At 57.9% G+C, this 27,490-nt stretch overlaps 1 protein-coding gene across 1 annotated transcript; it reads right to left on the bottom strand.

Moving 5' to 3' along the window:
* Nucleotides 1-4,994: 4,994 nt before the first annotated feature.
* NDST1 (N-deacetylase and N-sulfotransferase 1) lies at nucleotides 4,995-27,409 on the bottom strand. The gene is made up of 15 exons (XM_056350523.1): nucleotides 27,247-27,409; nucleotides 14,451-15,359; nucleotides 13,357-13,839; nucleotides 13,055-13,142; nucleotides 12,672-12,826; nucleotides 11,340-11,525; nucleotides 10,827-10,955; nucleotides 10,468-10,650; nucleotides 10,036-10,132; nucleotides 9,759-9,882; nucleotides 9,096-9,270; nucleotides 8,710-8,880; nucleotides 7,724-7,833; nucleotides 6,769-6,871; nucleotides 4,995-6,655 (listed from the first exon to the last, which is right to left on the bottom strand). Exons 2-15 carry the CDS (start codon nucleotides 14,958-14,960, stop codon nucleotides 6,536-6,538), a joined length of 2,634 nt encoding a protein of 877 aa, XP_056206498.1. The 5' UTR covers nucleotides 14,961-15,359; nucleotides 27,247-27,409; the 3' UTR covers nucleotides 4,995-6,535.
* Between the last annotated feature and the right edge of the window lie 81 nt (nucleotides 27,410-27,490).

The following is a 27,490-nucleotide window of genomic DNA, read 5'->3' on the forward strand; positions in this document are numbered from 1 at the left end:
CCAGAAATCGCTCTCCCAGCGCTGCTGAAATAAGGGGGCAGCTGCTGTCCCCCCCCCTCAGTAAGCAGGCTGCAGGCGAGGGTGGTCCCACTCTCACCCTCCTTTCTTTCTGGGGCTGAGGAGGAGATGGAGGGGTTTGGGAGCTGCGAGCAGCTGTGAGCTGGGTGCCCAGGGCCTCTCCCCAGCACAACATGTGGAGCAGACCAGGGAGACAGCCTGGCTCTCACAGCTGCCGGCATCATCATCCTCCTGCCTGGCTCCCTGTTCCCACCGTGAGCCCATGCAGGCAGGATGGGCCGTCAGAGCGTCTCCCCAGAGGCCCTGGGGATGGTGTGTTGCATGCACGTGTGTGGCAGTGGCATTGCACATGGACAGGGACCAGCCTGTCCCCTCTCTGCTGCAGGGTCTGGCTGTGGCACTGCCGCCTGGCTGCACAGCACCTGTGTGGCCACCAGCCCTGGGGGACTCAAGGTAGGGGAGGATGGAGCGATGCCCTGCATGGAAGGGTCGGTGTGGGGAAAGCGCCCCGGCAAACCCAGGCAAGGCTGGGTGGGTGGGGGTGGCAGGGAAGGACGAGGAGCTGGAGGGTCCCAGGGTGGCTGCGGTGAGCCCAGTACACCTGGGTGGTTAGCAGGGCTGGGCTGCTTGTGCTGGCTGCAGAGGAAGGGCTGGGAAGATGGGGGCTGTGGTGGGCCCTCTGCCGTCCCCATGCAAAGGGGGAAGACATCCCTGAGCACCCTTCCCCAGCTGCCTGGATGCTGGGACCCACATCACGGCTCTCCAAGCCCCAGTGGCTCCAGCAGCATTGCCCCCGCAGTGCGTGGGTAGGGACCAGTGGTGAAATTCAAGCAAGCTGTGAAACACTGAGAAACCCTTTAACATTTCCCTCCTCCGTACCTGGAGCTGGAAAGCCCCTCTAGCAGCCCTGGCTCCCCAGTTTCTCCTCTCTCCCTCCCCAAGTGCCCTGCAAAGGGGCCATAGGCATGGTCCCGGGAAGGAACGAGGACACGGGGATGCTGCAGCAGCTCTGGGCAGTGCTGAGGTCTTTGGAGAAGACAGCATCCCTGTCTGGGGCCAACGGGCAGGGGAGAGGCAAGCAGCCCACGGCTTGCTTTGCACCAGCAAACAGTGCCGAGTCGTTGCAAGGCTTAAAAAGAGGAGGAAAACTATTAAAACGGTTGAAGCCTATATATTATGTGGGTTGAATTACACTTCCCCAGCAGTGCCAGTCCCTCGGCAGTGGGAATGTGCTGGTACCAGCATAATTTTTGTCACTCCCTGAGCCCAGAGAAGTTACATCTGCATTTACGTGGCTAGAAACTGGGTTTGCTGAATGAAAAGTTGCCAGGACAGATAGAGCCACCTGCATCTTGTCACCCTTTGTATACCCTCAGCGCCTGGAACCTTGCTTGATGTCTGCTTTTGCTTTCCTCCAGGGCTCAGCATCACCTCGCAGCCCTTCCTCAGCCTAAAGCTGCCCTGAGCCTCCCAGCCTGGCCTCGCTCCGCCTGCCTCCCAGCTGTCCCCTGCATTATTAAACCAGAACCACCTTATCAGCCCCTATCTTTTTCCACTCATGCAACCCCCCCCCCCACACCCCCCCGCCCTGGTTCTAGCTTTGCCAGCCAGCAGCTCTTGCATCAGGAGCCATCAGGACACCCCTTCATCACTGACTCCACCAGCTCTGGCTGCGAGAGCCACCGAGCACCGGGTCCCCAGAGAGTCCTGTTCCTTGGGGAGCTGGAGTTGCCCCCCAGTTCACACACACACACCCCCTGCAGCCCCTTTGTGGGGGGACAACCTGCCGCTTCCCTGACCCGAGACCCCTGGGAAGCAGCTCCAGCTCCCCCCAGGCTTGGAGCTGCTCCGACACCTGGTTTTAATAATAAACGGCGCAGGAAGGGACAAAGGCGCCTTGCAGGAGGGCGGCGGGATCAGGATGGAGCTGGGGAGAGGCAGCAGGTGGGGAGAGAGGGGGGACGTGTTGCTGGGATGAGGGGAAAGCTAAGGGGGGGCATCAGCCCAGGAGCTTTGTCGGGCTGGGGGGGGTCCGGCTCCCAGCAGAGCTCCCCAGGGTCACAGCCCCAAGCTGCTCACCACCGTGTCTGTCTCAAAAACTCACAGAACTGGGTTAACTACAGCCACCGGAAAGCCAGGATTAATAGGAAGTGGTTACAAGACAATTTTCTTGGGTGGAAGAAACATCTTTTTATCATCTGTCCTTTGACATTTCAGATCTATTTTACATCTCCAGTGTTTTCTGATTTAGGCTGTGACATTTAAATAGGCGACTCATATTTACAGTCTTAGGCGTTGTAAATATCTTGTATATAAATGTCTTCTAATGCATAGGAGACATTCTATACATTTGTATCTTCTAAACAAGGTCTATAAATCTTTACAGGAAAAGGTGCAATTGCTACAAAAAGATTTCTATCAGCATTGTAATCCAGGGGTAGATGAACATATAATAAAAACACATTGATATTTTTCAGGGACCAGAATTTAGCATTATTTTATCGCAAATTGTAAATACGTCACTTCAAAATCACGGGAGACATTGGGAGAAATATTTTGCATGGCTCTTATTCAAGGACTTGGTGCCTTGCACAATTCCCTCCCTCCCCGTCTAGAGTCATTGTCCCTGCTCTGGTCACAGGTCCCACGACAAGGATGCAGTGAGTGCCAGGGCTGGAGAGCCAAGGTCATGTCCCAGCAGCTGCAGGGGTCATGCAAAAGCACACAGCCCTCTGGCAGGGCCGGCACGGCCACCGTCATCTCCCAGCACACAGCACTGCTGGGTGACATTGCAGGGTCTCAGGAGGCTTTCAGCTGCCCCAAAGCTGACCTTCCATGAGATCAGATCATCCATCATCCCAGCAGGAGCCTGACCACAGCCAGGGCCCCACCAGCCGCAACTCTGCCACCTCCCCATCCACCGAGTCCTGGTATGTCACACCCACACCCCACATCCATGACAATATCCCCTGGGAGGAGGTCCCCGGCCTGGAGGGAAGACTTGTGGAAGAAGGCAAAGGCATCACTGCTTTCGCAATCCTGCCGTGGTGTGAAATATTTGCATCATCTGGTTTTAACCTCCAGCCATCTGGTCTGGGGATGCCTTTCCCCGGGGAGTAAGGGGCTCCTCCGCGGTCAGCGATCTCTGTTATTTATAGGGTGCAAACCCACCCTTGCTTCTCCCCGTGAAAGCTGTTTCCAAGGCCCTTCCCGACTCCCTCGCTAGGTTTCCAGAGCCAAGGTCTTGGACGGATTAGTACTTGCCAGACTTGGCCCCTTTCATGTACCTCTTCTGGGGGAGCAGAAAGAGGAGGTGGTTAGCTTGGTGGGGAGGGTCACAGTGAGATTTCTCCAACATAAAACCATAGTATAGACATTTTTTCATTGAAATAATTCTGACCCCATGCAAACAGCAGCCCGGGCTCCACATCCCTCCTGCAGCTGCCTGCAGTGGGGATTGACCAGCACATCCCCAAGCAGCCAGGGAGGATGCAGGACGTGTTGGGGCACGGACATGGGATGTATCAGGACGTGGACAAGGGATGTGTCAGGGCATGGCCACAGGATGAATTGAGGTGCAGAGCGCAGCCCCCAGGGCTGGACCCGACCCTGCAGCGACACATCACGGGCAGGAAAGCCAGCCCTCGCCATGGCCACCACAGTCCCGCCGGCAGGCTGGGGCTGCAGGGGGCTTGGAGCAGCCTCAAGCTCAGCCCTGTGACCTTCAGGATGCCCAGGAAGCTGCTGCCTCCCACCTGCTACTCCATGCAGCCCCCAGCCCCCAGGGGCAATAAACAATTGCTTGAGTTAATTGCTTGGGGCTGCCTTGGGCTCTCCAGCGCATCTGCAGGATGAGGCCACAGCAAGTGCAGCCCCAGCAGCCCCCGGCCACAGAAGGGGAGCTGCTCAGGGCCATGGAGGGTTCGAGCCCAGAGTGTGGATGCTGGCCAGGGGTCCCACTCCCCCTGAGGCCCTGCCAGCCACAGCCACCCGGCCCCTGTCCCATGCCCAGCCCGGTGCAGATTTCACCAAGGCTGCATGTTTTCGGCAGACACAGAAGCTAGAAAACATGACCAGTGCCAAGGCAGGCCATGGGTGAGGGGGACAGACCTTCCTCCCCCACAGCTCTCCTGAGGCCATGGGAGGGCAGAGCACTCCTCATCCTCCAGGGCAACCAAGGACCATCACATGGGGCTGAGCTGTACTTCTGGCCCTGTTAATTAATAAGCAATTAACTCAAGGCTAAGCTGGGCAGCAGCTGGTCCCACCTGGGGCAGCCCGCGGCCCATAACCCAGGGCTGGATGGGGACGATGGGGGCCAGGGAACAGCCCCACCGCTCCCTCCTGGGCTCGGGGACACCAGGAAGGGAACCGTGCCTAAGGGGTTGGTAGGGTGCCTGGCTTGGCTTTGTTCCAGCGCAGCCAAAAATTAAAAGCCTCCTTGTCCAGGCAGGCAGCCCACAGCTCTCCCCTTGCAGCCCCCTCTCCTCCGGCCAGCAGCTCCTGCGGCACCGCACATCGTTTGTCACTCCAACAGGTTCAAACAAATCCGGCTGGGATTAATTAGGCTCTGTCTTCGTTTCCTCCAGCGCTTCGCAGGGGCCAGGCTGCGGAAGGCGGCGGGGAGGCAGCAGACAGGCGGGCAGGCTCTGGCAAGCAGGGACTGGCTAATCGGGCGAGGGGGGGAAAGCAAGCAGGATCCCCCTCTTCCCCCCCAAATCCCTGCGCCATCGCTAACGCAGCCGGCGCTGGATGCTGTCCCGGGAACACGAGGCTGCGGGCAGCTGTGCAGCGTGGCCAGATCCAGGACTAGACAGCTGCTGCCACCTCGTGCACGGAGGGCTGCTCCCACCCACCCCCCCGTCCTCCCCAAAGCCCCCCAAAGATGGGCCCAAAAGCCCCCAAAGGCAGATGGGGCCCCCGGGGGGAGGACTGGATCATGCCAGGGAGGAGAGAAACAGGCAACAACCAGCAAGTAAAACCAGAGCCCCCCGTTTATTAGCAGTTGGTTCAACAGGACTTTACACCAGCGCCCGGGAGCCCCTCCCAGTGTAACCCCTCCGAGGGGCAAAGGGCATGTGCAGCCCCCCACGGCCCCACGCACAGCTACAGGGGCTGCTGCAAAAATAACCGGGTGGGAACACCCGCTGCCAGCGGGGACCCTCTGTCACCCAGGGCATAACACTGCATCCCCCCACGCCGTCTGGGCCCCGCACCGGTGGCGAAGGAGGCATCCAGGGTACCGTGTCCACCTCCTGTGGCAACCACTGCCATCCCACGCCCTGCGGAGCAGCTCCAGCCAAGGGGAAATTTGGGCCTTTATCCCAGTAAACCCGTGATGGCCCAGTCTCATCTGCCAGCCCTGGCAGCAAAACCCAGGGGACAGGACGGAGCGCGGGAGCGGCAGAGCCAGGGCTGCAGCTCTGCACGGCACCACCGGTATAGACGCATCTATGGCTGGGAAACCGTCCCACGTTTCCCCACTGACCTTCGTCCACGTCACATGTAACAACCGAATCGACCACGTAAAACCCTCGGGGTCTAGGTACAAATTCTGGTACCGAAGAAAAACAACACCCTGCAAAATGGGAACCAAATGACACCACCCCCACCCTCCCCTGCACCCCAACATTATTAAAATACTTTCACTTTTAATATTCAAGAGGTTTGAAGTTCTCAGCATCCTTCTGATTGCCATTATCCCAACGTCTGCCCTGTCCCCGAGGGTTGGCTCAGCTCCATGCCAGGGGACGCCGGGCACCGCTCAGCTTTACCACAGGAAACACCACGCGTGTACAAGGTTGCAGGGTGGGCTTGGGGGGACAGGAGTGCACTGGGGGCAGCACACCAGCCCCTTCTCCTGCTTGGCCAGTGGAGCAAGAGGTTGAGGAGCTTGAAAACTAATGGAGATGACAAAAGAAATTGTGCCTGAGTCTCTGAAAGAAAAATCCACCTTGTTTGCAGCTTTTCCAAGTAAGCATCAGGGGAATCCAGCAAACTCTCCTGTTTTCTGTCATGGAGCTGATGGCAGGAGTGGGCCTGGGTCCCTCTGTGCCTTGGGTCTCCACCAGATCCATTCCTCTGCTCCAGCTCAGCAAAGTCACCTCCAGTGTGCGCAGAGACGCTCCTCCACCCTTGGATCAGGAGGTGAGGGACGGCTCTGCTGCTGCCCGTGGGCCCAGAGGAGTTGGAGCCCATTTTGGGCAAAGAAAGGGGGAATTTGTGCCACTTCCCCATGTCAGAGCAAGGCGGGAAGGGACCTCGCCAACAGGCCCAGGGATTAAAAAGGAAAAATAAAATGGAAGAGAAATGGGTGCGGGGTAGGCGGAGAGGTGACAGGGCAGGGACAGCAGCATCAGGCTGCTGCTTAGGCAGCCTCTTGGCGCAGCCATCCGCTCCCGGGGGTCTGCTCCCGGGGGTCCCCTCCAAGACGGCGGCCAGGTATTGCTGAGGAAGGTCCCGCCGGCTGCAGGGGCTGGCCCCGCTCAGGGATTGCTGGGCGGGCGGTGGGCAGCAGCTACCTGGTGCTCTGCAGCTCCTCCCGCAGCCAGGTGGGCAGCGTCTGCCCCATTTTGTACAGAAGCTTGGAGAGCTCGATGTTATGGTCCCTGTAATAGTCCCGCAGGAAGGTGCGTGACTGCAATGGGAGAACAGAGAGAAGGGTCAGGGGGACCAGCTCTGAGCCCACCGCCCCGGCATGGCCCCTTGCCCCGCCTCGGGACCATCCCAGGAGGCTTTCCGCATACTCACATCTGAATCCATCTCAGGGTACTTCCTCCCTTTGCTCTTTCCCAAGCATTTTGTTTTCCCTCCATCCAGAAGCTGACACCAGAATCCTTTCTTTGGATCAAACCTGTGAAGTGAGAGCTCTGCCTCGCTCCTCTTGCCCCTGCACGCCTTCCACAGGCAACCACACTGCCCAACAAGCCCTGCTGCTGCTCAGCCCTGCTCAGGGCCGCTTCTCCACCTCTTTTTAATCCGCAGCCCAGCTAACATCTCATTATCGACCCCCTGGCACAACAGGCTCCCCGTGCAGCCGCACAATAAGCAGCCCGCCAAGGTTCATTCGTCACCACACTGCCCTGCTGAGGGAGCACAGGCGTCTGTGTGGGTTCATTATTTTCTGTGGCACCTTTGGCCCTGGATGCCCTCAAGAGCCTCACAGCACCTGGGTGCAGACTCAGAGCAGCTACGTATACAAGCAAGCCTGCACAGAGGTAAATTAATATTTTTCTAGGAGCTCTGGAGACTCTTGCTTCCCCTGGTGGACTCTAATGTTTGGAAGGTTCTGAGCAAGGTGACACCTGCAGAGGTGCCACACAGCCAGCAGCAAGAACTGCTCTCTGCATTGCGTGCACGAGGAGCCAAGGTGTCAGGGCTCAACACTGTCACGTGTGGCACAAATGCAGCCCTGAACTGCAACAGAGTTGCTCCTGGGCTGCCCAGAATGACACCACTGTCCCCACCGTGGTGTCTGGACAAGCACAGCAAAGTGGGGTGCTTGCTGAATGGTATTTCTGACTGCAGCTACCCCAGTATAGGTCACAGCAACGGGGAGCTGCTGTTCCAGCCTCAGGTGAAACCCTGGTCTCATCAAAACCAGCAGCAGCTCTGCGGTGAGCCCCAGTGCTGGGGGCTGCCCCAGGCAACCCACCGCCCCAGGAGCAATGCCAGGTTGGAGGAAGAAGTTTGGGAAAGGACTCACGCCAGGGTCTTGTGATAATCAATGAAGTTGGTCACACCGAGGAATTTCTGGACCGTCTCCATCACTTTGGCGGGTTCCGTTCGGAGCAGCTTGCCGTCCAGGACCAGGATCTGCAAGGAGCAAAGCAGGGCAGTGAGGTGCCACTGGCTCCCAGCCCCGCTCTCCTGGGGCACAATGATGCCCTCGCCACACTTTTTGCCATCATGGAACGAAATGTGCCACCAGCCCGCACAGGGCCCACTTTTGAATGCTAACGTGCCCCAGCGTTCACTTACACTGTGTGTTGGAAAATGAAATGCAAATAAAAGCCAGAGCCAGGATCCATCCAGGATAACATCAAAGCTTCAACTCAGGGCTGCCCAACCCACAGCCAGCCAGGACTGCATTATAGCAATTCCCCCAGCAGAAGACAACTAATAGGGTTCATAAGGTTAAATGACGGTGGAAAAATCATTCAGGGACCGAGCCCGTATACTGCCAGCAGTGCTGCACTGTGCCGGTCACAGCAGGGCTGGCATCCAGCTGCCATTTCCCCTGCAGACAGTTCAAACCACGGGCAGCTTTGCCTGCCACTTTTGTTCTGCTTCAATGCCGCAGCAGCACCAGACAGAGCAGCCCTGCGGGGGTCTGTGGCCAGGAGTGGCAGGCGAGTGGTGGGTGCCCCTGTAGAGCCACCCACCGCCCTCCACTCCACGGCTCCCTTTCAACCCTGTTTTGCCAAAGGACTGGCACAAGGACATCTTCATGCATCGCCCATTACCAACCTCATTCAGCCAGGGCTTCCTTCTTGCACAGTATATCCCCTCTGCCCCTTCTCGGAGTACTGTCACCCTTCCCCTGTGGTTTTTAGGGTATAAGAGCAGCAGCTCCCACGCGAGCACCCTCACAGCTGACTTTGGACCCAAGCTCTCTTCCCCCTGCATCCCTGGGTGAGGGGGCTCCCCAGGGGTGCTGCCGCTGTAGGAGTGGGGCGCTCCCATCCCTACCTGGTTGGCATGGTAGCTGTTCAGCCAGCGCTCGATGTGGGTGGCGTACCAGCCTGGCACCAGGCAGCGATTCTGCAGGGTCCGGAGCCTTGGAGCAGCCTTGGGTCCCGCCGTGATCACCTCATGGAAGGTGTATTTCAGGGCAACTGGGTCATCGTGAGCTCGCTGGTGCTGTCAGGCAGGAGCAAGGCAGGTTTGTTCCTGGGGCAAGCCAAATCCTGGGCTGCCCACAAGGCTCCCAGGCCACCATGCCACATCCTCACGCATCTTGTTCAGCCAAAAAGCGTGGTGTCCACAGCCATCCCACCTCCCAAACCAAGCTGATGGAGGGAAACCCTTTGCCCCAAGGATCCAAGCTGGGGGACAGGCAGAGATGGGCGGCTCACCTGATACCAGGAGTAGGCTCGATCTGCAGGATTGATGAGGATGGTGATGACTTTGGCCTTGGAGAGCAGGGCCGCAGCTCGCCGGGGAGCCACTTCAGAGTCAAAGTAGTTGGCACTTTTCTCGAAGTAGAAGTCAGAGGTGGTGTTGGAGGGGATGGGGAAGAACTCCATGTACCTGGGGGAGGCACACTGTCAGGCAGGCGCTACCAGATGTCCCTGGCACCCACCCTTGCAGGTGACATCTCAGACACTGTACCAAGCACTAAACCTGCAGAGTCCCTCCAGGTCTGACATGCTGCCTGGGGCTTCACAACCCCCTCAAGCCATTCTGGAGGGCCAGACCTCACTAGATTCCCCAGGCAGACCCTGAAACCAGGGGGCAGCAGATGCACACAAGTCTGGCTTTTCTGCCAAGGGCACTTCTGAGTCCTGGCAAGCGGCCTTTGCCTTATGGACAACATCTCGGGGATAAGCCATGGTGGTACGATGGCCTGAAGGCACAGGGCAAAGCCTGTGTGGGATTCATCCAACCTTGCAGCACCCAGGTGCCCTCCACCAAGAGCCCGGCAGTTACAAGGCCAACGGGAAACCCCACAGCACCGCTGCTCCTGTTCCTGAAGAAACTGGTGCTCCCAGCTCAGCCCCTGCAACACGAAGACCTACCAGTCAATGCCCTTGTGATAGTTGTGTCCGTTGAAGAACTGTATCTCCTCGAAGGTCTCCGAGCTGGGGTAGTTGCTGCTCAGGTCCGGGTGCATCCCCAAGAAGAGATAAAGGGCAGTTGTTCCTTCAGACAGACAGAAAGCGAGAGCTGACTTGGGCCAAACCTCCCTCCAAGCTCTGCGTCAGGGCAGGAGGGCTGAGAGAGGCTCTCTGGGGTGTGGAGGGGACTTGGCAAGTCCCCCAGCATGCTCACAGCACCGAGGGTGAAGGGAAGCACCTGTTTTTTGAGGCCCAATTATGAGAAGCTTTGGGAATCGGTCACAGGTCTTTTCTTTGGACCAAATGTCTTTGTGACGTTTGTCTTCACAGGGATCCTGAAACGCAGGAGGGAGTATTAGAGACAGGGCAGCCCCAATGGGACCGTGCACCACTGCTCAGCCCCCTCCAACCTGAGCAGACACACAGGGAGGCCACACTGCTCAGCGGGCAGGGCGAAGACCAGGCTTATCTCCACATCTACGGGGCAAACTTTCCTGGCACTGCCCGCAGAACCACAGAGAGGTGAAAAACTGCTGCTTACGCAGGTGATCAGAGGGAAATCCAGGTTGGAAGGGACCCGAGTAGCTCAGAGGAGGGCCAGCTATACCCCACGTCCCTCTCCCAGCACAAGAAACAGGGCTGCTCTGCCCATTCTAGGCACGGAGGGTACCTGCCACAGAGGGTCCTTCTCCTCGGAGAAGATCTGGAAGTATTTCTGTGCCAGCTGCACGGGTGGTAACGTCTGCAGCTTCAAGTTGGTCCAAGAGTTGAGGAAGCGGACCAGGTGCTTGAAGGTGTACAAGCCCAGGCGGTCGTTGCCATAATTGGACAGATGGGTCATGAAGATGCTGATCTGAAGCAGAGAGGACAGAGCAGGGATTAGCAGAGCCTCACCTGGCAGCTGTCCCATGCAAACGGCTCCCACCCTGGCTGAGGACATCAGGGACAACTCCCACAGCAGCGCTGGGGGACAGCTCTGCAAGCGATGCCTGTCCACCTGTCCCCGGGCAGCTGGACGGCAGGACTCACCGGGTTGAGGAGCACGGTCAGGAACAGTTCACCCCCATTGATGATTTTGTCCAGCTCACTGGAGCCACCGGGGTATTCGTTGTAGAAAATGGTGTGCGTGAAGAGGCCACAGGTTTGCCGGGGGAGTACCTGGGATAGAAGAAAGATACAGATGGAGCAGGCACAGGAGCCAGGACAATGAAACAGCCACACAGCCTCTTCCAGGCATCTAGGTCTGGATCCCCTTCTCCTCCCAAACGAAAAGGGGGTCCTCAACCCCTCTGAGGTCAGGACCGCTCCACTGCCCCTCACCACCTCCGACTTGAACACTGCTATCCACAAGGGATGGAGGTGGACAGATGGAGAAGCCAAAAATTGTCCTCACACAAGCTTCCTCTATGCAGGACGAGCAGAGGGCACAGCTCCCTTAAATCAAATAATCTGAGCTGCCCAGAAATCACCCACTGAGGTTCTGGGGTTTGGTGGGGGGAGGCAAGAGGAGAGAAGAACCAGAGATAAAGCCTGGCCACATACCATGATGCCATTGTGGATGAAGCCACGGCGATAGCGAGCAGGTTTCAGGTGGGGGTACTCCTCCGTGCTCGTCACTTTGATTGACCAAACCTGCTTCCAAGCTTCGTACAACTGCACATGGACAGGGTACACGCCCGAGTGGTGGGGGGCCACGGCATACCCCATGTCAGTGGGGATGCCGTGCTCCTGCAGAGAAGAGAGCAGGGAGTGGGTGATGGTGGAGACCCCAGAACCACAACATCCCAAAGCAAGCTCTCCCCATGGGACTGCCCGTTCCAAACTACAAATTGTTTATTTGTGCCTCTGGAGAGCAACCAGGGCAGGGCTGTGCCCACACATCATCTCCTAAAACCAGGGCTGTCTCCATGAAAAGGAGCCCCGGAGCAGACATGCCCGGTGGGCAATCCCTCCTCTGCTTCACAAGGACCATCCTCATCCCTGCCAGTTCTGCTGTCACCAACAAAACAGCAGCAGCAAAGCTCTTCTGTGGAGAACGAGAAGATATATCCATACAGAACGGTGAAGTGGTTTGTATCAGTAGATACAAAACTTCCTGGAAATTCTGAGCTGGACAACCGCCCTTCCCAAGTAGGAATGGTCTGATCTCTCTCTAATCAAGCAACTCTAATTACCAAACAAGGCATTCAAATTAGCCTGAAGATCCCTCTCTTAGGCCACAGGATCCAATTATTATTACTGGGCCTGGCTTTACTCATTTGGATTCAAGACAGCTGTGAGCAAACCAGTCAATCCCAGTATGACCCATTCTCAACGCTGGCTTTATCAAGACACGTGAAGGACAGTCCAAGAGGGTGGACAACCCCTTACCAAACTGAAGGCCAGAGCCTGCCCTTATAACAAAACACGTCCCCAACAGCTCAGCCTGCAGAGGGAGTTTCCATCAGCCAAAGCCTCCCAGCACATGGCCCCAGCTCCAGGATCCTGCGCCACTGCCCAGCACAGCATGAAACCGCACCTGGCTGAGCACCCAACCCGCACCCCCCTGGACTGGGCTGCCGCTCCCTCCACGGTGCCGGGCCAGGGGAGCACAGCTGCAATGCACACATGACGTCTCCCCTCGAACAGGCAGCGGGGCAGCTCCCTGCCACAGCAGCAAGTTGGCTGGTGCAGGTAAATCCTTCTGCTCCAGGTACTAGAGTATAAATGAATTTACCCGTCTGGCTGCAACATGGGCGACATGACTTAAAGTCACCACGTCCCTTTGGTCCAGCAAGCAGAGACCATCACCCGGGTCCCCTGGCAAGACTCTTCACCACCCTTCTCCCATCCTCCCCCCACCATGAGCACCCCCACCGGCGGCATCTTACTCACGACAGCGAATTTCTTGTTTAAGGTCATCTGCTCAGCAAGAACCGACTGGTTGTGGAAGAGGTGAGGCTGCATGTGGCTCCACATGTGGGGGAACCACCAGAACTCCCTCACGTAGGAGAGCAGCAGGTCATCGCCTTCGTCCTCGGCATCGGTACCTGGGGGCACAACGCTCGCCGTCGCCACTGGGCATGCAGAGCCACACGCAAGCAGTCGGGGCAGAGGGAGGGGGAGCCCCTCTCAGTGATCGAGTGATGGGGAGCAGCAGGGTGGGATGCCTGAGGACCCTCCCGCAGCCCCGATGTTGGCCCCTCTGAGCACTGGTTTGTGTCCCAACACCAGCCATATGCCACAAACACACAAAGCGATGCCCTCGTTCTCCTCACCCGTGTGGAAGAATTTCCCTGAGTATCCCAAGTTGAAGGTGAAGTTCGGGATGTGGGTGCGCAGCTCATTCTGTGTGTCAAACAGCGCCTGAGAGAGTGAGAGAGCAAGCAAGATGTCCTCAGCATCTGGCCACAGGGATGGCTGCCATGCCAGGGCGAGGACCCGTGCTCCCAAGAGCTTTGCAGGGGACCAGGGGATACTCTGGGGGCAGCAAAGCTCATCCCTGGAGCATCCCAGAGCAGGCACAAGTGCCCAGCCCCACACGTCCCCTGCCCACCCAGCCAGGACGTCACAGCCGCACCTTGACATCTTCCACCTTCATGCGCGTGCCCTCCTTGCCCACAAAGATGTCATCAATGTCCACCAGGATGTAGCGGTCGAGGGGCAGGGAGAGCCTCTTGCCTGTCAGGAAGGAGACAGAGTCCACGAAGACCAGCTTGTGCAGCCAGAAGTTGAGGTTGTTGCCGAAGAGCACCCTCTGGATGCCATCGTGGAGGCCCAGGTCCTGCATCACGGTGGTGTGCAGCGCTGCGTCTACACTCATGTGCGGGATGGATTCGGCCGACTTGGTTTTGGCCAAGAGGACAGGCTCGTAAGTGGAGTGGTTGGACTGGAAGACAGTCCAGTCCTCCCCGGGGAGCACGCCTTTCTCCACCTCGCTGGGGCGTGTGATGTACAGCAAGGGTGACTTGGGGTTGATGCTGCAGTCCTTCAGCGCCAGGTTGGAGTGGAGGAAGAGGGGGAAGCCCTTCAACTGGGCACTCAGCAGGCTGTTCTCATTGGCCTGCATGGGGGAGAAGAGGGCTAGAGGAGACGGGACACTGGGGACGAGTGCCCAGACTGGCTGAACGGGCAGGGGCTCACCAGGGGCACCAACAGCCACGGCAAGGGGCAATGTGGCTCACCACCCGCACTGACCCAGCTGCCGGATTTCCCTCCTCCCTCTCCCGAGCATGGGGTGCCCTCGTCCCCCTCTCATGCTCAATCCTGCTCGTATCCAACACGCAAAGCGCCCTGGGGCCACAAGCCCTGGGCAAGACAAGGGCAGGGGAGTACAGAGCAAAATACCTGCTCATGCTTTTGGCGAACGCCAGCAAGGGTCGCTGCTGGGAAACAGGATGCTGGGAAACAGCAACTGGCCTGACCCCAGAGGTGTGGGTTTAGTCCCAGAACACCCAGGGGCCACACAGCCCTTCCACAGGGAGAGGGCTAAGACAGTGCCTCTGCTAGAAGCCCATGCCCCATGCCAGGCTGTGGGCCAGCTCCACACCAACTCAGGCTGCTTGCAGAAAGCAAGGGGAAGGCAAAGTCCCTCCAAGGCAGCAAGACCCCAGAACCCCCTGCTCTGGCCTGGCCGGGCCACGCGGCCTCAGTTCACTCTGGACACCCCATTACCTTGAAGAAGCCGATGATGCCCACACCGTACTCCACACAGTACTTGTCCAGCAGCTCCCGATTCCAGGCGTCCAGGTTGACATACTTGAGGATGTTCTCATAGATGATGAGTGCAAAGCGTCCCCGGTCCTTGTCGGTCAGCGTGGGCATGTCCCCCTTCCCCGGGGCAATCTCCGTCCTGTATTTGAAGCGGCTCGACTCCAAAATGGCCACGATCTCCTGGCCCAGCTGGGAGTAGAGGCTCTCCACGAAGACCAGCACCAAGGGGTCTGTGCGGGAGGAGTCAGCCACCTTGAGGGTCTTCAGTGGCAGCAAGCGGGAAGGGGCAACCTTGGGCTCGTCGCAGTCCGGCCCTGCCACGTCCCCAGAGGGCTCCAAGCCCCTTTTCCACCCATATAAATAATACGCAGAGACAAAAACACTGAGCAGGCATAAGGCAAAGAGCACGAGCAACACCACCTGCGGAGAGAGCTGCCAGATACCCCGCCGGGCCCTGGCCAGCACAGTCATCCTTGCATCCGCAGGGCGAGCTGGGGCCCCTCTCCCCTGCCCGCCCCGTCCTCTTGCGAGCCCCGGGGAGGGGAAGAAGCAACTACCCAAGCAAAAAAAATAGCTAAAATAAAATCGAATACTACTAATAAATTAAAAATACTAGCAGGCCGCCTGTGCAGACTCTCTCCCCTCCAGCAGTCTGGCGTCCCTCGCCGTCCGCTTCATGTCACCATGGCAGACGCACCGAGAGTCCCCTTGCCGAGCCGAAATCCCTGTGGTGGTGCCGGTGGGAGCAGCAGCAGCCCCACGGCCTCAGTGCGGGGAGGGGGCGGCGGGCGGCCTCGGCACAGCTTGCGGTGGGTGCATGGGCATGGCAGCTCCCTGGGGCGCCCTGGTCCCCCCGCTCCACACGGCACCCTGCGAGAGAGAGGAGGGATGAGCGGGGAGGGACAGCGTTGGTACCAACACCACCGCTTTCATCCACGCCAACACGGCGGTCCTGGCAGATCCCTCGGCGAGCTCGCTGGCATGCCAGGGCTTGCTGCAAGAGCACTGTGAGCTCCTGACAATGCCAGGGATGGGGCGGGAGTGCAGCACGTGCTGTGGGACCCCAGCTGTGGCCTGTGCCTGGGGCATGGCAGCATCACCAGGGTGCTCCGGAGGGGAGCTCCCAGTCCCCCACAAGTCCCAGTCACACCGAGCAGCCGGAGAAGCAGCCCTGCTCCTCCTGTTTGCCCAGCGGGAGCCAGGCTGCAGTGGGGAGAACAGGGGTGTGGGGGCTGTGAGCCCTGCATCACCCAGCCTGGCTGCCAGCGAGGGACATGGGCTGCCAGCCAGCCAGGCGGCATGAGGCCAAGCTGGGAGCCACCAGCCAAGGTCACCGAGACGGGCATGTGGGAGTGCCCACGTGGAGCTGAAGGGACCTTGGGAATATTCTACCCTTCCCTGTGAAAGGTTCATTTAAAAGAAAAGAAAGAAAAAAAATAAAAAGATGGGCACTGCTTGCCAGGAGGTGAAGCCACCCAGGGCAGGTCACTGATGTAGCCAGTGTGTTTAAGGAAAAAAAGAAAAAAGCGTTGGCACAGCAGCTCACAGCACTGTCCTCAAACTCACCACCAGCCCCGGAGACAAGGGCAGGAGTCCCTGCTCCTCCGCTGGCACCGTGGCCGAGTACCTGCCCTACAGACATCAGCCGGGGCACGTAACGGGATTAAACGTGGCCGGCTGAACGGTACCGTGGATTACAGGCTAGGGCTTGGCAGTGTAATCCTGTCATCCTTGCCCTTCCCTGTAGTAAGCCCCACTCCAGGCCCCGCTTCCCAACCCTGCCAGCATGGCACTGCTTCACCCAGGCCGCCGTGCACACCACCGGCAGCCAGTCTCCATCACCATCTCTGCCGCTCGCTGGCAACCCCCGCTGCCAGCTGTGCCAGGCACAGTGGAGCACCTGGTTTTATTGATTTGCAATTTATCTTTATGCACATGGATGATCTCCAGGCAGGACCAAAAGAGGATGCGCCTTTGCTCCTCAGCCCCCTTAGGTGTGCCCTGTCTCCGCTCACTCCTTCCCCCCCTCCAGTGGGCTTGGACCTTCATCATCCCCAGGATAACACCCCAGCTGGGCTTTCAGGGCAGGGTGCTTCTCCAGGTCTGAAACAAGCAGCACACGTGGACGCTGAATTTAGGGATGTGCCTGTGCAGAGGGAGGCTCCCCTGACTGGGTACCATCCTTAGTGATGCAGAGAGCCGGGACCACGTTATCAAGCATCTTAGCCATGCCATCCTGCTCCCCTTCCGTTTTTTTTTCATCTTTCAGGAGTGGTGGGTGCTGGCAGCCGCATTCCCATGCTGATGGGCAGGCAAGTGACAACCAGTGGGTTTGATGCCAAGTGCTGGAGCCAGAGGCTGATGGGCCGGGACCCTGTGTCCATCACTGCACCACCCTCCAAGAGACCGAGCAGAGAGCAACAGGGCCCCACACCTACATCACTTGCCATTGCCAAGGGGGCTTTGTTAGTCCATCCTCTTCTGAGAGCTTTTAATTACAGTACTTAATGATCAGGCTTTGGAGACAGCATTTCTGGGCAGATGCTGGCTGACTCTCCCCAAGGAGGGAGGCTGCTGCATCAAAACACAAAGGCAACACCTGCCTGGGTGGGGGCAGCACCAGACCCCCAGAGCAGCCAGGTGGGAGCAGGGACTGGGGCAGGCAGCATCCCGCCCCACAAACCTGCCACCGCCCCACAAACCTGCCACCGAGGCAGAAAGCAGGCAGGAATCCTGCCCTGCTGGCTCGCTGCCAGAGCAAACCCTCCATGGCAAGGATGCTGAGGGATTCAGGGTGATGCTGTGGGGTGGGGATGCTCCTACTCAGGGCTTTCCCTGTGCAAGTGGGTGCTGGCTGCACACTGCCCAGCAAACCCCTGCACAGCCCCGCAGTAGTGGGAGAGCCGACAGCTCCACGCCAGAGAAGGTTTAGGTCCAAGAGCACAAAAGAGTTCTCAACAACAACAGCTTTTCTAAAAAAAAAAAAAAAAAAAAGGGAAACAGGATGGTAAAATAGAAAAAAAAATAACACACAAGAGCTGGCAGGGTGAGAGCCAGGGTCAAACTTCTTTTTAATGTGATTTTTAGAGCTGCTCAGGTGGCTTTTAAAACCACAGTGGTTATTTAAAAGGCAACAGCTGGAAATGTCAGCACCAGTATCACATGTGGACCTCAGGCTCCCAGAAACACCATACAGCACCGGCAGGCTCCCATCACACAGACGGCTGCTCAGCCACAGCCGCACATCAAGGACCACAGAAGAAAAAGCCCCAGAAAACGCTCTTTGGTAGGTTTCTGAGCAAAGCCCTGGCCCAGGCTCCACTAGAGAGGAGGCTCCGTGAGGAGGCTTAGACACAACACTCTTAATCTGGCTGCCCTGACAAACACAATCAGCATCCAAGCGGCTTCCCTGGCACAGCTGGGAGCCCGGAGCACCCTGCAGGGCCGGATCTGACCCCAGGGCAGGCAGGGAACATAACGGATGGCTGGGGAAGCCCTTTACTATATCAGCACTTCAAATCTAAGACAGCTGCAGGAAGAAGGGGAAAATGGTTGAAAAGCTTTTCTAAATCCACCCCCCAGTGCAGTTTGGGGGCTGCAGTTTCCCCTGGCCAGAGTTATTGGCCACAAACACTCCCCAGGGAACCACTGCATCCCAGAAAGCCAGAGGGGCACAGGAGGGGATAAGAGAGGATGAAACCATCTCTGTCAGTGGCTTTCAGCGCTCTTCCTTTAACCTCCGGTGGAATTTTGCAGGGATGCAATGGGAGGATTAAATATAAGCAAGGAAGTGCAAGCAGATCCGGAGGAGAGGGAAGGGCTGGCAGTCCCAGCAGACAACCACAGCAGGATTTGATTTATTGGGGGTTGCAATAGGTCTGGCCACAGGTGCAAGCAGTGAAGATCAGGCAGTTCACAAGTCCTGGCTGTCAGATAAATCAAGTGTCCCAACCCCATGGCCCAGGGATGGGAGGTAAGCTCAAAACCGCAGATGTGACACGGCAAGAAATTGCTCATGTATCTCCCACACATCACTTTGGAAAGGGCTGCGAGGGAGGGAGCAAGCATCCACCTCCATGAAGAAGGGACCCCAAGACCCTGCATGCACAAGGACCCCAAACCCTGACTCCAGGAGCTCACAGGCCCCCAAGATTCAGCCCATAGAGACTGGGCCATGTCTTAAACACCACAGCCAGATGGGTTATCTGGCTCCTCTTCCACTGGCACCCTTCGGGTGGGCACCCCTCTCCTCACCCCCTCATCGCCACAGAAGAGCCCCCCACGCCAGCACCGCTGGGTAATCACCTTGTCCCAGCCACACCATCTCTACTTCTCCACCATGTAAGCCAGCCCTGGGGGTTAAGCCTGGATGGAGGAGGATTTAGAGGCAGGATGCTAAGCTGCATCGCCCAGCTCAGCGATTTGCAACCACTTCTGCTCGCTCCAATGCTTCCCTTCCCGTATCTGACCGCCACAGGGGATACGGCTGGCTCAGCCCCACTGACGCATCTGCTCTGTCTCCCACTTGCACATTTGATGGCAAAAGGCTACTGGAAGGTCTAAGTTCAGCCAGGCCAGGACCCAGGTCTGCAGTGGGGTGACAGCACTCAGCCCACCATGCCTGCTGTCTCCCATACCTCGTGCATCCTCAGCAATCATTAACTGGTGCCCTGCAGCCCCAGGAATCACAACTACCTGTAAAAGACGCACAAAAGGCAGCTGAATTATTATTAATAGGTTTAAGTTCCCTCTAGAGGGAATCCCCTTCACTCTGCAGGTAATATTTAGAGGGCTGCAGGTCTAAAACCACTGAGCTAAGCACATCCTTAGAGAAGAGATTAATGCCACCATATTATTCGAGACAACTGTGAGCTTAAGACAGGGGAGCTTGCTTTGAAAATGAAAAAATAACTGGCATGAAAAACCTGCCTTTAAACACCTGTCTCTGCACCGCTGCCTTTATCAACACTGAACGGCAGCGGTCCCAACTGCAACTGGAAATATCTGCAAAGAGCTAGGAGTACTGCACGGGAGAAGAGCCATCACAAGGCACAAAGGACCACTGCCTGCCCCTGTCCCCATCACCTCCCACCCCAGCCAGGGTTGGATCCGCCGGCCAGAGAAGGCACAATCAGGAGGCGATGAACTCCTTTGCTTCAGTGCATGGTGATGTGATGATGCACACTGGTATCAAAGCACAGGAGGCAGAAGGTCACAGCCCCCTGTGCATCCCACAGAGATGCTCAAGGAGGGACTGAAACCCTGCACCAGAGGGGATCTTCATCCCAGCTGCCCAGGGAGAGGAACCCAGCACAAAAGCTCCAACCGCTGCAAAACTGTGGAATTCTACTGGCAACCCCACTTACTGGTAGCCAGGGCAAGCCTTTAGGATGGGCCCAGAGACACAGACAGAGGGATGAGCTGCATGGACACCCAGCTGCCTCCTGCCAGGCTGCAAACCCAGGGTGTCCGGGCAGGGGAGAGGGATGTGGAGCAGACAGAGAGGGGAAAACGAGCAGAAGGACAGAAACAAGCAGAAGTGAGCTCGTCCTGGCCACGCGTTCTCACTGAGGCCGCCCGCGCGGTTTTGTAGTGCCAGATAAGGAGCGTCTTAGCCGTAGATTATACGGGCTGCTTAAGCACTTTGCAGACAGTAGTTACAATATGCCAGGGAGAACACCCTGCTGCTGTCAGGGGGACAGACACAGCACCGCTTTCCTAAGGACACTGGCATTTCCCCGGTGCCCTAAAGGTGCAAAATTAAAGGAGGACAACAGCAGCCCGGGCAGCTGCCCTTGGGATAGGCAGGGACAGGCAGCCACTGGCACTACTCCCACCCCAAACCCACCCAGCTTGGCTTCTCCCTTCTGTGCATAGGCTGGACAGGAGGAAACACGGGGGAGTATCAGGAAAATTTATCCCAAAATTATTCAAGGTCTAGAGCATTTGCACCCCAGAAGGAATTCGGCAGGAAAATCCTCTTTTTCTCAGCACTTTTCTAAAGATCTCACTTATAAAGCCTGGCCAGAACTGAGCAATCAGAGCATCCACCTGGACTGCTGCTGCTGAACCAAGTTTCCCCTCAACACCTCGCTCCCTTCTGGAAATAAACCTCCGGCTCCGGCTGCCCACCACCTGCCTCCTGTGCGAAAGAAACCAAGGCGAGCGATGAGCCCAGTGAAAGCCATCAAAGATGTTCACTTAAAAAAAGTTATTTTTGGCCAAAGCACCTAGCTCTGGAAAAGATGTTTTTCACCCAGAAGGCCGTGCTAGCACTTCAGTTTTACTGGAAAAGATAAAAGTAATGTTTTTCTCAAGTTTTCTTCAAAAAACCAATCATGAAAATGGTCCTTTCCCTGCAAAGGGATGGAAAGGAAGGTTCGGTGTGCAGCAAATCGCTGCAAACATTTGCTGAATTTTTAGGGGAGAAAAACCTTAAACCGATGGAAAAAAAAAACCCACCCAAACTCCCAAAGAACTGGGTGATGTTTCTGGAAGCCCGTGATTAAAACTTCTTCTATGGCAGAGCAGCTGGCAAGCCCAACTGGCAGGGCTTTTAAGACCAGCTCTAGCAAACCCCACATCACAAGCCCACTCCCCAGGTACTGCCCCTGCTAACCCCCAGCCCTGAGGTGCTGCAGCCCCCTGCCAGTGAGGCTGTACAGGGGAACCCCCTGTGGAGGCCACCCCATTTCTGATCCTTGGGCACTGGTGGCTGCCACCCTCCCTTGTCTTCAGCACCCTGATCTGGAAAAGCACCTCTCCGCGCTCCCACACGTCTGTCTCAAACACCTGCATGAAATCAGCCTCCTCAGTAAACTAGGCCAGCAATTAGCAGCAGTCATTAGCTTTCCTGTGCCCAAGGGATGCTGGGCTGGGCAGCTGACCCCCTGGCACCAACGCTCCCCAACACCATCCCAACCAAACCTGACACCCCAGGGCCAGGTTACGGTTCGGGTCATGCCACTGCCTCTCAAAAAAACAAGCTGGAGCCCTTCACAGGTGACTCCTCATGGATATTTTTTGCCCTTGAAACCTCAGGAACAGCCTCGCTCCAGAGGAAGCGGAGCTGGGGGAATTCTCCCAAACCTTAATTGAAAGAGGCGCTTAACGAGGAGAGTTTCTTTTGTCTGTTAATTGAAACAGGTTCTTACTGACAAAACTCTCCACGAATTTTAAGTGGGTTCGCAGGAGGGGAAAAATCCACTCAATGAATTGGGTTTTCCTGCTTTGAAATGTGCCGTGTAGGTCCCTGTGGCTCTCCAAACGCCTGAGAGCCTTTTGGGATAAGCAGGGCCTGAATCCCAAGCATTTTAAAATGGAAAAGGGCAAGGGGAAAATAATCTCCCCGTGAGTTTTTATAATTCACTGGAGCAACAGCCAGCACTCTCGCCAGCAGGTTGCATGAGAACTCCTACCCAAAAAACCACACTGACTGAAAATCCCTCAACGCCATGGCTCTGACACTTTGGCCAGATTTTCCCAGCAGAGATGCTGATCCTGCCATGAGTGTGAGGGTGATGCTGGACTGGAGAGCTGCGGGGCAACAGCGATTTCCCCTGCCAGCCACGGCAGCACTGCGAGCCCCACGGGACAGGCCAGCTGCTTCATTTTCTTGACAGCTTCCCATTACAGGGAATTTGAAGTCAGTAGGAGAGCAGATTCACCCCACCACAGAAGAACTGCCAGCTGTACTGGGGAGCGGAGGCTGCCCTGCCAAGTGCCAACTCGGCCCCAAAATGGCACTTTTGCAAAGCAGCATCCATAAAACCACAGCATGAACCAGCTCACAGAGGGCAACCAACCCCCTGGTGCCTGCATTCAGGAGAAATCCCTGCAAGGACGGAGCACTGCACAAGCTGCCCCCTCCTCCCAGGGGCTCCTGAGGATGCTCCTGCCAGACCACATCCATCCTGCCTGATGTCCCAAAGCTTTGCTGAGCCACAGTCGACCTCTGCTTCCCTGCAGTCTCCCAGGACAGACCCTCCTGGGAGCCCAGTGCACCCACGGGGCTGGGTGCTTGCAGCCAGTATTGAATTATAAGTCAGGTAAGTGCCTGCCATGAGCGTAGTTGTGCTCCAGCAACAGCTCCTGGGCTGGCAGGTCCTTTCGGGAAGGGCCAGGCAGCACACGCTGACGCATGGGTGGGATGCTCCCGGGGCCGGCACGCTCCAAGGTCATGGCCAGGCCAGGCGGAGGTCAGATCTTTTATTAGACCAATGGACACTGCTGGAAAAAACGACACATCTTGGACGCGCAGGCATTCCTCGAGCCCAAGAGCACATCTGTTTTTTCCTAAAGGCATTAGTTAGGCTAATAAAAGACATTTCTTCTGCACGCAAACTTTGACACCCTTAAAAAAAGCACCAGAGGCTGCAATGCCGGCCAGTCCAGGGGAAATGCAGACAGCAGGAACAGGCGCAGAGCACAGGAGACACTCGCAAGATCTGTTTTTGTTTTCACCCTCTAAGACACTGCTGGTAAAGCCCATACTTGCCCCCTGCAAGCACAGCATCAGGGCTGCTGGCACCCAAGCTGCCTCTTGCCTCCCCTATTTCCAGATCCACATCTGAGCTTGCACGAACCAAGCAGCATGTCCACAGGAAGCCTGTTGCTTTAGTTTACCTGCTCCCAGGCTACATCAGCCCTGTCCTCTCCTCCTCCTCTGCAGGGCTCCAAGCAAAGCAAACGCTCAAGGAACCAACCTCTGATGCCCCACCAGCACCTCCATTCCAGCACCACACTGCCTGCCCCACTCCCCTGCCCCCAGCTCATGCTTTCAGCCAGTGAGAGTTAATAAACCACCGGTAACATGTGCCGCTCCCACCGGTCAGTTGGGCCAGGGGACTGCACCACTCTTGGCCTCTCTAACTGGGTACATTCCCCACTCAGGTAGGCTCCCACATCCCCACCCAGCCATCAGGCAAAGCATCCCCATCCTGGGTACCACACACAGCCTCCTTCCCTCCTGGCCCCAATCCCACTCTCGGACATAAATCCATGAGGCCAGCCGTGCACCAGCACAGCCAAGGGATGAATCAAGGCTGCTCGAGGAGATGTAAAATGGCCTGAGCCATATGTTTAGACTTCAGGCATCGATAGAATTTTGCAGCCGTATTTCAGGATTGTGCCATTAACACTTTTTAATGCATCCCTTTTTTTTTAAGCTGATAACACCACTTCAGGCTCCAAGCCCTGGGGCTGCAGGGCTGTATAAGGCTGTGAAGAAGCAGACTGTGCTCGGGACAGAGGGGGGATCGTCGGCGAGATGCTGTCAAGTAGCTGGAAAGCATTTTTTTTTTGCTGAGGCCAAGGCACGGGAGGCAGAGCCAAGGTAGCAGCAGGCCACCCTGAGGAGCTGGGACAGCCTAGGGGCTGTCATCCTTCCAGACCATACGCAGAGCCATCAGGCAAGTCACACATCTCCCCATGCAGCAGTGGGAGCTGAGAGGGATACCCCTCGCCGTACATCCAACCCTCAACATGCCCAAGCCCAGACAGACAGAAAACACTTCTTCCCTGCTTTACGTCAGCAATGAGATTTCCAAGATATTTTGGGCTCCCTGGCAGAAGGGGCACAATAGGGAAGAGCCCCTGGGAGAGAGTCTCAGTATCCCAAGACAACCTGAATCTCCTTGGCTTTGGATCAGGCCAGCAGGAGGGCTGAACTCCAGGCATCCCCTCACATAAATACCCAGGCAGCTCCTCCCAGGATACCCCACATTTCAGTATCTCTGGACCTTCCTAAACCCCTCCAGGAAGGCTCATGCCACCTGAAGGTAGCACCGAGGATCTTGTCCTCTTCCCCAGACAGAGCTGCAGCAGGGTCCCACTGCTTTTGGGGAAGACGCAGCAACCAAGGTGCTCCCAACCCCAGCCACCTCACCACCCAGCCGGCAGTCACGTGGGGGATTTACGGCTTAATATTGATTCGTCTTCTGCAAGCTCTGCCATTACAGTCGGTGGCTTTTGCAACAACATGAATCATAAGCTACAGGCCGCCTTCTCCCCGTGTCCGCACCGTGTGACTCACCGAGCCCTTCCAGGGATCCTGGCACGAGTGCTGCCCTGCTACTCCACACCTGGGGACAGGAACAGAGGGCAGGTGCAGCGGGCACCATCTCCCATGGGCACTTGGGGACTGAGTTGTCACAGCCCCCAAGGTTTGTGAGGTGGTCTCCAAGAAAGCATCACGCTTACCTTCCACCCGGGTCCTCCTTCCCCCGTCTCAGGCTTCAAAGCCACCAGCACACAGATGCCAATGGCACACTGTATAAATGCGCTTTGGCCAAAAATAGGCAAGGAAGCCAAGGGCAGTCCTGAGGTCCTAAGTGCCTTCAAGAGCAGGGCTGGAAACATCGGTGAGATAGGCTGGGAATCCTAGTCCTCCACGGCCACAAAACAACCGCAAGGTATAGAAGCTTAATATTTTACTTCTCTCTCTGTCTTGAGCCCCAACCTCATTCTAGCAGGCTCTACCTCAACACCCAAAACCCAACAACTCAATAAGGTACATCTAGAAGGTAGAATTCCACACAAAAAAAAAAAAAAAAAAAATTTAAGCAAAGCCCTCCATAACCCTGTCCCGGAGTACAAACAGCCAAGAGAGCAGCTCCATTTTCAGTGCCCAGCCAGAAGCCCCTGAAATGGGGCATTTGGTGGGACCACAGCCCTCTGTCCCCGGGCCAGGCACCTGGAGATGCTCCCAGAATCAAACCTAGTTATAAAAGCCTGCAGGTGGAGAGGGGCAGGCAGTGCTGGTGACACTGCAGCAGTGACATGCTCGGCCACACCATACTTCACAGTAACACGCTACTGAAAAAAACATTAATCATTCCCGCTTCATTCCAGCCCAGTTTTTGACTTGTGAGCTGTCTTTTTTCTTCTGTTTAAATTACCACCAACAGTGCATTAAATAGTCCTGTTCTAGAGCACTGACAGCACCGTATAGAAAGAAAAGTGGGAAAAAACCCAAACCAGCCTGTAATAAAGTCTGCCTGGCTGGGATGGGTTTTCCATCCCCACCCAAACACAACCAGACCAGACCCGCCACCTTCCCAAAGGCACAGGAAGCGGGAAAAGCTTCATGTGTGTGAGCTTTCCCGTCAGCGCCCATGCCCCGTGCTGTCGGCTCCAGGTTGGAAGGGAGGAATGTGGGGGCTGCAGCTGGCGGCACGGCATGGCACACACCAGGGCTGGGTGAGATGACCATGGCAGGTAGCTTGGGGACCAGCAGGACAGTAATGTGGGAGGTCCTGGCTTCCCCATACCCACGCACGGATGCTCCAGACACAGAGGGGTGTTGTGAAACACAAGCTTTGCCTTCACCGTCCTTGCCAAAAAGGAACACCAATATAGGTGAAGGGAAGATGCTCGGCCATCCCGCCAGAGGCCAGCAAAGTTGAAGAGTTTTTTCCTGCACATAAAGCCCTCCACGTTTTTTCTATTGTTTAATTTCCTTCTTCTCCACCCACGGCAAGTTCACTCAGAAGCAAGGAACTTATTTCCTATTGAATTCATCCTGGTTGTTTTATTTGGAAAAGGACAACTTCCTCGGCCGTGGTCCCCATGCACAGCCGAAAGGAGCAAGCACGGGGCTGCCTGTCTCCTCATCTGCGCCAGCCCAGCCCCGGTAAAAAACACTCTCGAGATCAGAGTAACAAAGATGCTGCTTTGCTGCAGGACGAGCTGCTGTTTCAAGGATGTCGGTGACAAAGGGGCATTGCAAGGCACCGGCTTCCCAACCCTGCGAGCACCGGTAGCGGGAAGAAGAGCAGCCCCATGGCGTGCTGCGGCAGCAGCCGGCTGGGACCGCGGGAAGGGAGAGCCCCGGCGCTGGGATGCGATCGCGGTGCTGGGAGCAAGCGCCAGCCTCGATGGGAAGCAAAGCCTTGCAAGCGATGCCAAAAGGTGGCCGAGCTGGCAGCCGCACCGCCGGGCATCACCGGCTGCCACTGTCGGCAGGGGACAGGCTGCTGTGCAGCGCTGGAGGCAAAACCCCAAAGACCTGGGGGGAAACCATCAATACAGCCAGGCAGGAGAGGCCCGGGAGCTCAGCGTGGCGGGGTGCGCGCCAGGACCTGTTCCAGAGGGGCGACAAGGTGCCTCACGGGGACTCCAGCCAGCAGGCGGGCGCCACGGAACCGGCCCTCCGGCTTCCCCCAGCCCTTCGCTGTCTGTAACCGGTCCCCCGCGCCCCCTGGCCCAGCCCGGGGCCGCCGCAGGCCTCGAACCCGCGTCCCGGGCGCCCGCCGCAGCCCGGCCTCGCCCCCCCGGCGGCCCCGCCCGCTGCCCCGCGCCGCGCTGGGATGCCCGGGCAGCGGCGGGGAGGGCACCCCCGTGCCGCCCTCCCGAGCCCCCCGAGCCGCACAGCCGAGGGGGGCGGCGGGGGCACGCGGCGGGGCGGGGGTGCCCGAGCCGAGGGCTCGCGGGGCTGCCCGGGCCGAGGTGGGCTCCTGCGCCGGACCCCTGGCTCTGTCGCCCCGGGCAGGCCCCGCCGGAGCCCCGGCGCCGGCCGGCTCCTCCCGAGGGGCACCGGGAGCGCCGCAGCGACCTGCCGAGGGGACGGGAGGGGCGGCACGGGGAGAGAGCCGCCGTGCCCGGGGGGGGCTGGGGTGGCGACAAGGGCGGCGGGGCCCGGTTCCCCCGGCCCAGCTCCCAGCCCGGCCCGGCGGCGGTGCGAGGCCCGGCGGGTCCCGGCCCGCGCTGCCGCCGCCCTTTGTCTGCGCCGCCGCCTCCCGCCCCGCTCGGCCCGTACCTGCCCGCCCGGCCGGGCCCGCGCCGCGCCGCTCCGCCAGGCCGCCACCGCCGCCCGCTCCGCTCCGCTCGGCTCGGCTCAGCTCGGCTCCGCCGGGCCCGGCCCCGCTCGGCGCGTCCCGCCCGCCGCCCCGGCCAGGCGCCGCCCCCTGCCGCCCCCCGCCAGGCCCCGGCCCGGCAGCGCCGCCCCGGGGCCCGCGCTGGGCTCCCCGCCCGGGCGGCGGCGGGGGCTGGTGGAGCGGGGC

Source organism: Falco biarmicus, chromosome 8 (genome assembly GCF_023638135.1).
Source record: "Falco biarmicus isolate bFalBia1 chromosome 8, bFalBia1.pri, whole genome shotgun sequence".
Lineage (NCBI taxonomy): Eukaryota > Metazoa > Chordata > Aves > Falconiformes > Falconidae > Falco > Falco biarmicus.

What these genes read in the sequence shown, in the direction of transcription:
- NDST1 (XM_056350523.1), bottom strand. Translation starts at nt 14,960, where the DNA reads ATGACTGTGCTGGCCAGGGCCCGGCGGGGTATCTGGCAGCTCTCTCCG. An exon ending in GCATCATCGGCTTCTTCAAG is followed by an intron (nt 13,840 to 14,450) that starts GTAATGGGGTGT and finishes TCCCCCATGCAG; the next exon opens with GCCAATGAGAACAGCCTGCT. An exon ending in TGAAGGTGGAAGATGTCAAG is followed by an intron (nt 13,143 to 13,356) that starts GTGCGGCTGTGA and finishes TCACTCTCTCAG; the next exon opens with GCGCTGTTTGACACACAGAA.